Below are 13,757 nucleotides of genomic sequence, written 5' to 3'. Positions count from 1 at the left end.
AACATCACCAATTTAATATGGTTCAATCTAATACCTACCTTGTTACCTGGGCCTCTGTGGTCCACTGACTGGCAACATCAGCATCCCCCTGGGACTTGTTAGAAATGCAGATTCTCAGATCCCATCCAAGACCTACAGCATCAAGATCTCTGGCAGTAGAATCTGTTTTAACGAAGTCTCCAGGGGATTCCTATGCATATTGGAGTTTGGGAAGCTCCATTTTAACCTATTATGTTAATGTTTAAGTCTGCCTTTGAGAGCAGCCTTCTTAGTTCCCCAATGGTGTGGTTTGTATCCATACAGCCTCATGTACAATGATGGTTCCTGGTTAAGAACAAATATTTCCATCAGCATTGTTGAGGCACGATGGTACATTTTGACAAGAACAAATGTGAATCCTCTGCCTATTGTGTGCTCTGTGGAACGGTAGCTTAAACAATACAATTTCTAGCTTTGCCACCTTAGTGTCTGGTGTTTTTAAAAGGATGTACCTTGCTGATGTATATGTATATGTGTGTGTGTGTGTGTATATATATGTATGTATGTATATATCATATATATCAGATATATCAGATATATATGATATATATATATATATATATATATATCAAACACTAGGCCATGTGTACATCTAAGATGCCAGTCTGCTCCCCATCCATTGATTAGGGAGCTGGACTCCAGGGTTAGCTAGGTCTTGATAGCCTCTGTTCAAACTGGCCAAGGAAAGGACAGCCTGGTTCATGCTAAGGATAGCAAAATCTCCAGTCTGGCCCACAGCATACTCACAATCACATGGAGAATGAGGCCTAGACAGGGGTTTTTAAGGAGAGATGTTCCTTGCGGTCTGTGTTATAACTGGGAGCTAATCCAAGTCCAGTGCTAGGAGAATGGGTAAATAAACTACAGTACACCCACGTGGCAGAACATTATACAGCTGTTAACAAGTATTGAGGTTGATTGACAAAGGAAAATTATTCTATTTCGTTTTATTTTTGAGACAGGGTCTCACTCTGCCACCCAAGCTGGAATGCAGTAGCACAATCTCAGCTCACTGCAGCCTCCACCTCCCAGGCTCAAGAGATCCTCCCACCTCAGAGTACCTGGGATTACAGGCGCATGCTACCACACCAAGCTAATTTTTGAGGGTTTTGTTTATTGTGTTTTGTTTTGTTTTGTTTTAGTTGTTTTTTTTTGTAGAGATGGGGTTTTGCTGTGTTGCCCAGGCTGGTCTTGAACTCCTGGATTTATGTGATCTGCCCGCCTTGGTCACTGCGCTTGGCCAATTTCTTTTATTTTTAAAAAGCAGTATACAATAGGGTATATATGCTATATCTCAACTATTTAGAAATGTACTTGAAAAAACTGCTTGGAAACATGCTAGCATGCTAACAGTGGCCTTTGGCGACAGGATTAAGAGTGGCTTTTTGTTGTTCTTTTAGACTTTTTTGAATGACTGTGTGTGTGTGTGTGTGTGAGAGAGAGAGAGAGAGAGAGAGAAGTAGTCTGTTCTCACACTGCTATAGAGAAATACCTGAGACTGGGTAATTTATAAAGAGAAGAGGTTTAATTGGCTCATGGTTCTGCAGGCTGTACAGGAAACATGGCAGCATCTATTCCTGGGGAGGCCTCAGGGAGCTTTTACTCCTGGTGGACGGCAAAGTGGAACCAGACTTCTTACATGGCAGGAGCTGGACTGAGAGGGGTTAGGGGGAGGTGCCACACACTTTTAAAGAACCAGATCTCATGAGAACTCACTATTGTGATGGCAGCACCAATGAGGGTGGTGTTAAACCATGAGAAACCACCCCTGCGATCCAATCACCTCCCACCAGGCCCCACCTCCAACATTGGGGATTACATTTCAACATGAGATTTGGGTAGGGACGCACATCCAAACCATATCAAAGAGAGAGAGAGAGCACGCACTGTATTTTAATCTTTGTAGCCCTTTCACTACTACATAATAGACATTTAATAAATGCTGGAAAGAAATAAAGAATAAACGAATACTACATCATAAGCACTTGGATGACAGGGATCCTGTCTTAGCTATCTGTGTGTCCCCTAGTTCCTAGCCGAGAGTTTTGCAAAAGTAGCTGCTCAATACAAGCGAGTGGGTTTGAGTGAAGGTCCAGACTCCCAGAGCTGCTGGACATGTCAACTTTATCTAATACATTTTTCCTGCTGTAAAACCAAGTTTGTACTGCACCTGAGTCAGTGCTTTCTATAAATCAGAGACTCTTCTAAAATATCCTCAGGCCCTAGAATGTGTACTATCTCTCTAAGGTCATGCCCTCCCCCACTCACTTTCCCCACCCCTGCGATTTTTCTTTCTTTTACCACATTCCCCTCTCTACCCCTTCTCTCTAACCTCTTTTGATAATTCCATCCATTCCCTCTCTAGACCCCTGTGGTTGAAAATTTCTTCTTTGTATTGAATCTAAATTTCTTCTATTGTAATCCTGTGGATAAATGAAACCCACAGTTGGTGTAAAACCCCACTTGAGCTATTTGTGCCAATTTCATTTCCCTGCCAAAGTATACAGGGAGTCATTAACAAGTAACAAAAGCAATCAAACACATTTCCTTTAAGAATTTACATGGGACAATGCCTGGCATTGTCAGGGATCTCAAGAGGTATCAGCTGTGGCTCCTCTTGTCAGGGGCATAAGGATGTGGCTGCAGATGTGTATGGCAATCTAAGATAGTCTGTGAGGAGTGCAAATGAGAGGTGGGAAACAGTGAGTAGCCCAGCAGCTTGGGGGTGGGAGGTAGAAGGCTTTTGTTGAAGATGAGGCTTGGAGGGTAGATAGATGGCAAACAGTGCAGGCATTCTAGATATACAAGCCAACCAAGGTAACCAAGTTGGGCTCTCCTTTTTCCCTGATCCAATCCTCTTCTGAGTTACTTGCTCTGGAAAACTCAGAATGCAAAAGAGACAGAACACAGAAGGAAAGGAGTTCAGATATTTCATATACTGAATACCTGAATACATTGAATACCCAGCTTTCTATCTTTAACGAGAAGGAAGAAAGGGGAGTATGTGCGTTTCCATTGCTGTAACAAAGGTTTTCCATCAATGTCATCTTTCCCTGATGATATATATACTCTAAGTCTCAAAGTGGCTCATAGTTGTTAGTGGTAAATGGGCAGGGCCCTCTCTTGCAGCCATAGTCCCCTCAGAGCAGCTCTTGGTGGGCGTGTCCTTCTGTAAAGGAACACAGGGCAAACCCTGGCTTCTGTGGCTGGTTCATCCCAACAACTGCTCTCTGAGCTGAAGTGCACCTGGAATTTTAAAATGGATGGAATGTGTACTATCCACAGGTGAGAAGTGTTTTTCCCCCTAAGGACAATCTGATAAATGTGAAAGGTAGAAAATAATGACCGAGAAACAGGAAGGGTGCAGTAGCTAGGCTGATTATCCCCATGGAAGGAGGAGGCTGCTGAGGGAAGTGCATGGGCCTGGGCTCAGAAGACCTTGGCTTTGGTTTTTGCCTCTGCCAAAAATCAGCTCTGTGATCTAGGGTCAAATATTTTAATCTCAGTTTTCTCATCAGCACATGAAAGGAGTGGCCTAAACAATGGCTTTCACAGTGTTTTGGCTGCTACTCAGAGTAAGAAACACATTTTTACATCACAACCCAGCATTTACACACACATGTGTGCACATGCACATGTGTGACACAAGTGATAGCTTTACAAAACAACACCGCATACAGCGCATGTGGGTATTTTCCAGTCTGCTCTATTTTATTTCATTGTTTTTGTTTGTTTTTTAATTATACTTTAAGTTCTGGGGTACATGTGCAGAACGTGCAGTTTTAAAATGCTAGTCTTGACCTGCTAAATGGATTTCACAATCCACTAATGGGTCATGCTCTTGCAGTTTGAAAAAAAAAAAATACAGAAGTCCATAATTTCCGAGGTCCCTTCCAGCAGTAGAATCTAATGACTCTGCTAGATGCCTAAAGGAATTTTCTTAAAACAATAGCTGAGCTGTGACAGATGACTATGTGCTTACATTCTGGAGGAAGTGTCTGGTATAGAATATGGCAGCAGAATGACCTGAAGATAAACAAGTAAATTACAAACTGCTACTAAGAAGAATGTCTAGGACTGCCGCTCTGCCACTGGCTCAGACAGTTAGGATCACTGAGTCATTTCACTAAACGCTGTCCATGTCAACAGATGGCAGAGACTTGGGGACACTGAACCTGTCAGAGAGGTCACAGGCTCCCCAGTTGTGGGCAGTCTTCTTTCCAGTTTCCAGAAATGAGACCCTCAAAAAGTGATCTTTAGTAGTCTCATCTTTGTTTATACTTCACTCAACAAGAAGACAGGCAAAATAAAGCAAAAAGAAACTTGGAGAGCTCCAGACTTTCCTCTTGTGAACTTGGACCCTAATCCTGGCCTCCCAATCTTCTTTTGTTTTCAGCCTAGGAAAGGGAACTAATCTTTATTAAGCAGTGACACATGCCAAAGACGTTGTTACTTAATTGGAGCCTGAACCACTCCATGAAGGCTCTGTGATTTCCCTTTCATAGAAGACTTGTTCTGGATCACACTGATGCTGTGATCCATCTTTCCATCCCAGAGCCCAGGCTCTTTTCACCACCCCATCCTGCCATAGCTTAACTACAGAGTCTGGGTGGATTTTGGTGACTGGCATCGAATGGAGGGCAGGACAGGACAGGCAGGACAGCACAGGACTCAGAGATCAAAAAGTTCAAACCCCTCCTTTGTAAAGATGGGGAACTTGAATCCAGGAAAGGTTCAATGACTTGCACAATGTCACGGGGTGACAGAACTGCGACTAGAACCCAGGCTTCTACTGGTCTTTCCACAGGATGTTGGACATTAAAACAACAATGGTAACAGTAATAATTAAACAGTCTTCCTGGCATGAAACATCATTTTGTTTTTGAAGCTGGGAAAACTATTTCTATGGGAAAAATTGTTCTAGTCCTTTTAGTGTACAAATAAACACAGATATGTTCTCCCGTAAGTGTTGGAATGTTTCAAGATGCTGGAATTTGTTAAGAGACCTAGATCTTTCTGATGCTGAGAGATGAACATTAGACATTTCATCCATAGTGGGGAACAAATCTGAAATATTATGGTTCTATAGAACAGGAAGCCCAGCAAGGAAAGACTCTGGGAAACTGGCTCTGGCTTTGGGCTGCTCTGCAGGTGACAGGAGCCTTGGTGGTCCTTGCTCTCCTTGTAATTTACCCTGTTCCTTCCTCCAAACTGCCAAGCAGAGTGGGCAAGGGGATGGTTAGCATGGGGTTCACTTGGTGAAATCCTCTTCCCATCCTCCCAATAGATCTGAGCACTCAGGCAGCAGCAACAGACACCTTAGGGAGATTTTCCATTTTGCTTACCAAGCTGATGGCTCCTGAGGATTGGCTTCAGTGTAGCAGAGACCCGGAGAACAAACCGGCTACATATCTGTGACACTGACAATTTCAGATGCTTATTAATTGATTAGTATGCCAACACACTCCTCCCTGTCATGGGGCATCAGAACGGATGGTTTGTGGAGGGATGTGTTCCTGCCCACAAAGCTGTGTGTTGGGGGTGGCTGTGACGGTAGAAGGGCAGGAAGAAGATTAGCAAGGTGTGGGTGGGTAAATGCGTCTGCAGGCACTCTAAGAACATTTAAAAATTTTTCTTCCCTCCCTTGAAGGGGTACAAATTCCATTTCTGAGTCATTTTGTGCATTTTTCTGAAAATTTCACCACATGTAGCAATCAAACTTTGATCTCAGCTGTCACCTCTCCCTTCTTAAGAAAGAAGGAGTAGCAGGGGAGAAAGCCAATGTGGGGTGGGGATGTGAGGTAAGGAGGCTTTCTAGGAAGGGAGGCCAAGAATAAGCATTTTGCACTGCTCCCAGAGAGCATAAAGCTGTAAGGCAGTGTGGGATGCTCACAAGGCTAGGAAAGAGAGGATTAAATGAGTAACACCCCTAGCAGGGCAGGGGAGATGGGGCTGGAGAGGCTGGGGCAAGACTAAGTTTGCCCCTGATTTTTACCCCTTCCCAATAGTTCCTAAAACCAGGCTTCCTCCTGCTCTTAGAAATGGGCCTGGTCTTTCCAAAAGAGTGGCAGCCACTAGTTTTCCTTAGTGTCTAAGTTAGCTCATTTCAGAGGACCCCAGTGACCATATCCATCCTTCCAATACATCACTATGAATCAAGATCTAGACAATTCCATTATCTCCAGTGTTCGACAGGGGAATGAACTAAGATCAGTCCATAAAGACTTTTCACTGGCCTGTGGACATTTCCTGCGATGGCATTTTCTTTCAGCAGTTTGGTTTTGCGGTTATCTGTTTATGCTGTTGTCTTTCTGGTATAGTAGAATCCATCTTCCCAACCTCCTGCTAGGCACTTTCTGGAAGAGTCACTCAGTCCTTGGTTATACCTGATAGTATGGATGATAGAGATAGTAGCAGTTCTGAATCTTTTCTCTTTATTTTGAAAAGCACTAGGTCCTTTTTATGTGGCAGACAACCCATTCCCCTTCCTGTACCCCATCACCCTTAGCTTAGGGAAACTTATTTCAATATTAGTTTGGGAAAGAGTGGTAGCTTAGAAGCCAAACAGAGATGGTTTCTAATCCCAGATCTTCTACTTACCAGGTGGATGACTTAGCAAATTTACTTACTCTGTCTGAGTTCCCATTTCCTTATCTATAAAATAGGGGCAATATTTTCCTCTTTGAGTTGTGTGAGGGTACCATGATATTATCAATATAATGCACCTGGCTTAGAACTTGGCATATGGTTGGAGCTTCCCACAAGAGCTTATAGTCTTAGATGAGGGAAATGATACATCCAAATAACCTTTTTCCTGCTGTGGAGGATAAAAATGACACATAGAGCCTTACTTCCTGTTGTAACCCTTGTCATTATCTTCCCCTTTTTGGGGGAGCAGTAACAGAGGGGAGGAGTTGACAAGACAAAGCAAGTGACTGACTCTAGAGAAGTAGATAAAGTAGTGGGAATGTGCATTAGTGATATGGTTTGGCTGTGTCCCCACCCAAATCTCATCTTGAATTGCAGCTCCCATAATTCCCAGTATTATGGGAGAGACCTAGTGGGAGGTAATTGAATCATGGGGGCTGGTTTTTCCCATGTTGTTCTTGTGATAGTGAATAAGTCTCATGAGATCTGATGGTTTTATAAAGGGGAGTTCCCCTGCACATGATCTCTTTGCCTGCCACCTTGTTAGACGTGACTTTGCTCCTCTTTTGCCTTCTGCCATGATTGTGAGGCCTCCCCAACCATGTGGAACTGTGAGCCCATTAAACCTCTTTCCTTTATAAATTACCCAGTCATGGGTATGTCTTTATTAGCAGCATGAGAATGGACAGACTAATACAATTAATTTTCTACTATTATTTCTATTATTGCATAGCAAATCATTGCAAACTTAGCACCTTAACACAACACCCATTTATTATGTTTCAATATCCATGGGTCAGGAGTCTGGGTATGGGTTAACTGGGTCCTCTGCTCAGGGTTAACTGGGCTGAAATCAAGTTGTCAGCTGGGCTCATCTCATCTCATCTCAGGCCCAGAGTTCTCTTTCTTTTTTTTTTTTTGAGATGGAGTTTTCTCGCTCTGTCACCCAGGCTGGAGTGCAGTGGCCGGATCTCAGCTCACTGCAAGCTCCGCCTCCCGGGTTTACGCCATTCTCCTACCTCAGCCTCCCAAGTAGCTGGGACTACAGGCACCCACCACCACGCCTGGCTAATTTTTTTTGTATTTTTTAGTAGAGATGTGGTTTCACCGTGTTAGCCAGGATGGTCTCGATCTCCTGACCTCGTGATCCACCCGTCTCGGCCTCTCAAAGTGCTGGGATTACAGGCTTGAGCCACCGCGCTCAAGTTGTCGGCAGAATTCAGTTTCTTGAAGTTGTAGGAGTGAGGCCCTCAGCTCCTAGAGGCCACCTGCCTTTCCCTGCCACATGTCCCTCTCCACAACACGACAGTTTGCTTCTTCAAGGCCAACAGGAGAGCATCTCTGCTGCTTCTTGTCTCTTAAGTATTAACTCAGGATTATACTCTCTCTTTTGATTAACTCAAAGTTGATTGAGTACAGACCGTAAAACCCTTTTTGCCTTGTAATGTAACGTAAGTCACAGGTTCTGCCCACATTCAAGGGAAGGGGATTATACAGGGTACATGCACAAGAAGGCAGGAATCTTGGGAACCATCCTAAAATTCTGCCTATCACACAGTGGCCCCTGGATGTATCCAAATAAACAGAGGAAAAACCTTCTTGCTTTGCTTTGTTCCATTTTTAGGAGAACAAACATTCCTAGGGCACTAAGCCTGCTATCTTGCATAACTCAGCCATGGTGAGATTGTTAAATAGGGAGGAAAAGGGAGCATGGTGAACCCAAAGATGCAGGGCAGCCTTACAATGGCAGTGGAGCAGCTCATGAATGAATGGATTCAACTGTGGTTGAACTGTTACTTAAGAAAAGGAATAGATTTTTTAAAGAAGGAAAAATGGGACAGTTTTCCCTGGAAGAGCTCCATTAGTGCCTGTCTGCCTGGCTGTAGTGGACACATAATACTAGTTAGTGCTCTGTGACCAAATGACGTCACTGAGAGCAAAGGCATTAAAGAGTTTTCCTCCTTTCCCTGTCTAAGAGATAGACAGGATGGTGGCAACTGATGAGTGAAATGTTCACCTGCTAATGTGTGGCAGAAATCTGATATAGCTTCTCAATGGAGAAAGAAAAAGATTTCGGAAAGAAAAAGGTGAGGATACCTGGCCCTGAAGGCTGTCATTGTGAGGGCTGGTTCTTCCCAGGAGCCATGACTAGGCTGCCCATGCTGGAACTCATGCATTACTCTTTGCATCTGTGAATTCACAGTCCCAAGCAGCAGGCAGAGTTTAGCAGCCCAGAAACTCAGCACTGGCTTGCCTAACAAGCACAGTCGAAATGTGTTTAGGGTATCAACAAAGCATGGGCACCAAATATGCTTTTTTTCAGGTAACTTGATATTTAATATTTAATAATGAAGATAATTTGCTGAACATCTTTACACTAATTTTATGATATGCCAATTGATTCTGAAATTTGGGATCACCTACTGCAGAAAGGTGGCGGACTATAACCTTTTTGGTGTTCAGGGCCTCTAGAGTCTTGATGCCTGAGACCATCCCTAGGGAACTGTATAAAACCAAAATAGGAAGAGTCTGCCAATGTCATTGCTCCCAAACTATTTTGTCCAGGCAGAATCACAGTTAAACCATTTTGCACAAAGCCAGAAAACAAATGCTTTATGAGGGCAGGGATTCCTGTGTGTTTTGTTCTGTGCTGTGTTCCAACACCTAGCACCGTGCCTGAGACTAAGAGACACATGGGAATGTTCCATGGGTGGATGGATGTTTCCATTTTCATCAGTCTCTTCCCTTCCCTCAAGTTGCCCAACTCCTTTCACTCCCACAAGATCCCAAGACATCATCAGAAGACATTTTGTGTTTCTCAAACCTGCCTGATGATAAAAATAACTTTTCATGTAATATAGATTGCCAGACCTTTCTCTTGGAAACTCTGATTCAAAGTCTAGGTTGATGCCCAGGAATCTGTGTTTTTGACATGCACTTCTGATGAGGCTTTTCTTCAGGCCAACATTAAGATAAATAGGAGGGTCTCAGGTTTTCCCCACACAAGAATTGAAGAGCCATGGCCACTTGACCTGGTTTCTGAGGGGCTGTCAAAAGTTACCACCCTAAGCCTCTGGTCAGCTGTGCTGAGGGAATGAGGGACTAGAAAAGAGTCTTTTGGTCTACCTCTTAGTCACCTTGGCCCATCCCGCTATCCTGGTTCCCACCTTCCTGAAAAGACAAGCCTAAGGGAAGGGGTGCTCAGAAGCTCCTCTACTTCTAGGACTGCCCACTTGGCTTCCTGCCCATTCTTTCCACAGACAGGCTTTATGTTCTGTCCCTTCTCCCAGCTGTCATGAGCACATGAATTCATGGTCCTCTCTATTGGGTTTGGTAATGACCTCTGCCCCATTGGGTAGGAGTTGACTTCTTTATGCAGACAGAGCCTGATTTTTCAGTCAATCCCCCATTACTGAACCAGAGTGGAAAAAGATGAGACTGGGAGGTGGGAGGAGCGGGGTGGGGCCAGGACAGGAGTCTGGATCTGGATAGTGTGTTTGGAGGGTAAAGCAGACTGGGCCAGTTCTTGCCATTCCCGAGGCTGACAGGCTACCCAGGTGCTTGTGAGGTCCTCTTTGCAGCCATTTCTTAGTAAAAATCCTCCTCGTTCCTAACATCTGCTTCAAGCAGAATTTCTGTTTAACTCATGGAGCGTTCCATCCTAGGATCCATGTGTACATGAAGATGATGAGAGTGGGTTAAATGCTGTGTTTGGGGGAAGGAAGCCTTCCTTCCTTGATCTCTTGGATGAGTTGCAAAAACTCATCTTGCATCTGCAGTTTCCCTCCCTTAATACTCATTACCCCTGTGATGGTTTCTTTAATGTGTATGCTCACCCCTAGGTGAAACCAAGGAAACTGAGCGATGCTTTGAAAGATGACAGGCAATGGAGCCGGTAGGTGGAGGGCATGATAAGGATACCTTGGGGACGGGACCACAAGGGACAGAGGCAGGGCAAGGTATGGGCCAAAGTTCAGGTGGACAGCAGGGGCAGTGTACAGAACTACAGCTCTGAGGCCTTGCAGCCAGAAGGCTGGAGGTGAGGCAGCCTTTCCATTCATCTCCGAGGCTTTCCTCCACATTTTTCAGAAACAGGACCCCCATCTACACCCCCAAGCAGGCTAGCCAGGGGCTTGTCAGTGTTGATGAGCGACTATGCCAAGGGTGAGGAATGAAGGTACGGAGAGGAAATTAGCTAGTCATAGGTAGACAGTTGGTGTCTTGGAGCCTTCTGTGCCTCGGCTCAGGGGCAAAGGTTGTTCCTATCAGTATCGTAAATGCCAAACCTTTCTCCGGCCTTGAGTTAGTTCTTAATGTGAATGCAATAGTCTGGACTTCCACTCCACCCAGACTTTACTCCTGTCCTCTTCCCCACCCCAGGGTTGGCCAAAAGCACAACTTAAAACCACTGATGGACAATGCTCTGTTTCTTTGTCTTGCAGCCGTCTCCAACCTGGACATCGAGAGTAAGCTGAGTGTGTACTACCGCGCCCCGTGGCACCAGCAGCGCAACATCTTCCTCCCAGCCACAAGGCCACCCTGCGTGGAGGAGCTGCACCGCCATGCCCGGCAGAGCCTGCAAGCCCTGCGCAGAGGTGACAGATCCTGGGCTCGGGGGCTTTTGTGGGAGACAACTCAGAGGTTGTCCCATCCAGGTGTCCTCTGTCCCATCAGCCCCAACACACCCCCTCGTTGTAGCAAGTACTTTGAAATGCTTCCATTTCTACCCTGAAATGAAATCCATGGGTAATATGCCCTACCCATACATGTAAGAAAAAATAGCATTATGGTCTAAATATGATAATAAAGAGAAATTGAAAGGAAATTATTTATAATAATAACTATTTCAATATGCAAATACTCAGGCGTGACCTCACTAGAAGACATCAGGAAGCAGTCAGATGTTTGCACTTGTCAAAAGTAAGTCTGGATTAAGTACAGACCTTCAGAAACTATTCCAAGGGGCAGGAGGGCATGGCCATTAAAACTGGTACATTCAATATATATTAGATATGGGCAAAAAAATAAATACTTTGGATTATAATGGATTATATGAGTTTAACTCATAAATAGGCACTAGGCTTTTCCCCATAAGAGATTCTGATGGAACATTTACAATTGTGTGAGACCTGGGACACAAAACTTTTCATTGACCATTCTTTGCATTATGGGATGGCTGTCATCTTTGGCTCCCACCCAATCATTCTAACAATTAGAATGATCCTCTAGAGGGCTCTTCTGCTTCTCTTGAGAACCAGTGATCAGTCTAATGCCCCCATTCTTTAGTGGGTCACATGGAGGCCTAGAAAGGTGAGGAAACTTGCTCAGGGTCACACATAGCAGGTCAGGTGTGGTACCAGGACCCAACCTAAGCATCTGAAATGCCTGCCAGAGCTCTTTTCCTCCTTGTCATACACTGTGTCTCATGGAAATAGATACTGATATTTACATGTCTCTCACAGTCCTGAGAAATCTAGAGATAGGCTCATAGCAGTCAAAATAGGAATACAGCTCTTTCTTACACTGGTTGCTTTTCAGTGCCTTAAAACCATTCTAATTAGGAAAAGGGGAATAAAAAGTAGCATCATTGTTTTAGAGCCCCCTAAAGTGGGTATCAGTAGGGGATATGTCAGCTTTTTTTGGCCTTTAGATTCTTGCTATGGAGATAGATGGTGTCTACATATTCAGCGTCTGTCTTCCAAATTCCCTGCACTCTTTTAAGAAATGGCATTTTGCAAAAGTATTAAAATGCAAGTAAAGTATTTTAATGTCATTATCAAAGTGGAGAAACAAAATGGTGATAAATATTGTTTTCATCTTATTTATTCCACATTTGTATAACTCCTGCCTTTTCCCCATCCTCATCTTTAATACTTTGTTGCCTTCAATTACCATCTTTTTCTCCCTCCTCCTCTTTTTTCCCTTCCTCATCTTTTTTTGTCGTTTTAATGAAAGAGCTAACCTCCTAATATCCCTAAAGCAATTGTTTCTAAAAATTTTCCTTGGTTATTAGGGGAAGACAATGTGACACTTAAAATGAAGAGTGATGATCAGTATCCTCTAGAAGCATCTTTGGCATACGTACCATTCACTTCAATTTTATAGTTGGCTAAAAAGTTCTTTTTCAACTTAAGCCACCTTCTGAAAATCTTTCTTTCCACACTTGCCATTCCTTTGCAGCCTGAATTAGGCACTCTTCCCATAATATTCTGTACATCCTCCCATCCTGCCACTTATAATCTTATAAGCAACCACTATGGGCCTGTTTTGCCAACCAACCACTAATAAGCCATTAATCTATGAGCAACTCAAGGGCAAGGATGATATCTTATTAATTTATTTTATTCAAAGCACTTAGTATGAAGCTGACATATAGTAGGTCCTCAATGAACATTTATGGAACTGAATCAAGTTTTGCAGAAAACTGGTTGAACACTGAGGGCACAGGATGACTATAAAGGAATCTGATTGTTCTCACAAAATCCTTTCTCAGGTCCCATCATTAGAAAGCTTGGGTAACATTAGCCCTTTAGGTGTAATTATTTTTATCCCTTTATTTTATTAATAAGTCATCCCTGATTAGGATTTTATGAATTCCACCAGATAACACCAAGCTGCTTGTAAACTATCACATTTCACTGCTTTGTCATGTTTAGACTTAAAGCAGAGCAGAAGAACAGCAAGTGCCAATATCAGTTTTCTCTGAACTTCCTCCTGGGGGTGGTGAGACAGGGATGTAGGGCCTCCTGGGGTTGGGAAGGAAGACTGTGGAGATGCGTTTTACCCTCCACAGACTGGCTTGTTTTGCGGTTGGCTCAATAGCATATCTTGGGTGTAGTAGTTTTAATAGCACTGCAGAGAGCCATAAACAAGAATTATAGCCATCATGGAATTAAAAACATGCAGTGTAGAATTAAAATTAGAAAGTGACTTTTTTTTTTAACCTTGTCCAAGAAACACAATAGCAGACTGCTGTATTCATCAGCATAATCTGCTTCTGCCATCTGGTGGCCATGAATAATACTGACCTATCAGACAACTGCCATGCTCAGCAAATGCCGCAGTGAGCA

General features: G+C 43.7%; 1 protein-coding gene across 4 annotated transcripts in view; it reads left to right on the top strand.

Annotated features, from left to right (window-relative positions):
• Positions 1–13,757, top strand: part of NHS (Nance-Horan syndrome (congenital cataracts and dental anomalies)) — a 378,248-nt gene that overhangs the window by 318,938 nt on the left and 45,553 nt on the right. For all 4 annotated transcript variants that reach the window (XM_011940234.1, XM_011940233.1, XM_011940237.1 and 1 more), the window contains exon 2: positions 11,130–11,282. In XM_011940234.1, coding sequence (XP_011795624.1) covers positions 11,130–11,282 — 153 coding nt within the window. The remainder of the gene's footprint in view (positions 1–11,129; positions 11,283–13,757) is intronic.

The sequence above is a fragment of the Colobus angolensis genome, unplaced genomic scaffold (genome assembly GCF_000951035.1).
Source record: "Colobus angolensis palliatus isolate OR3802 unplaced genomic scaffold, Cang.pa_1.0 Scaffold188, whole genome shotgun sequence".
Taxonomy (NCBI): Eukaryota; Metazoa; Chordata; class Mammalia; order Primates; family Cercopithecidae; genus Colobus; species Colobus angolensis.
The sequence above is the reverse complement of the archived record's forward strand: the minus strand, read 5'-3'. Positions and strand labels throughout refer to the sequence as shown.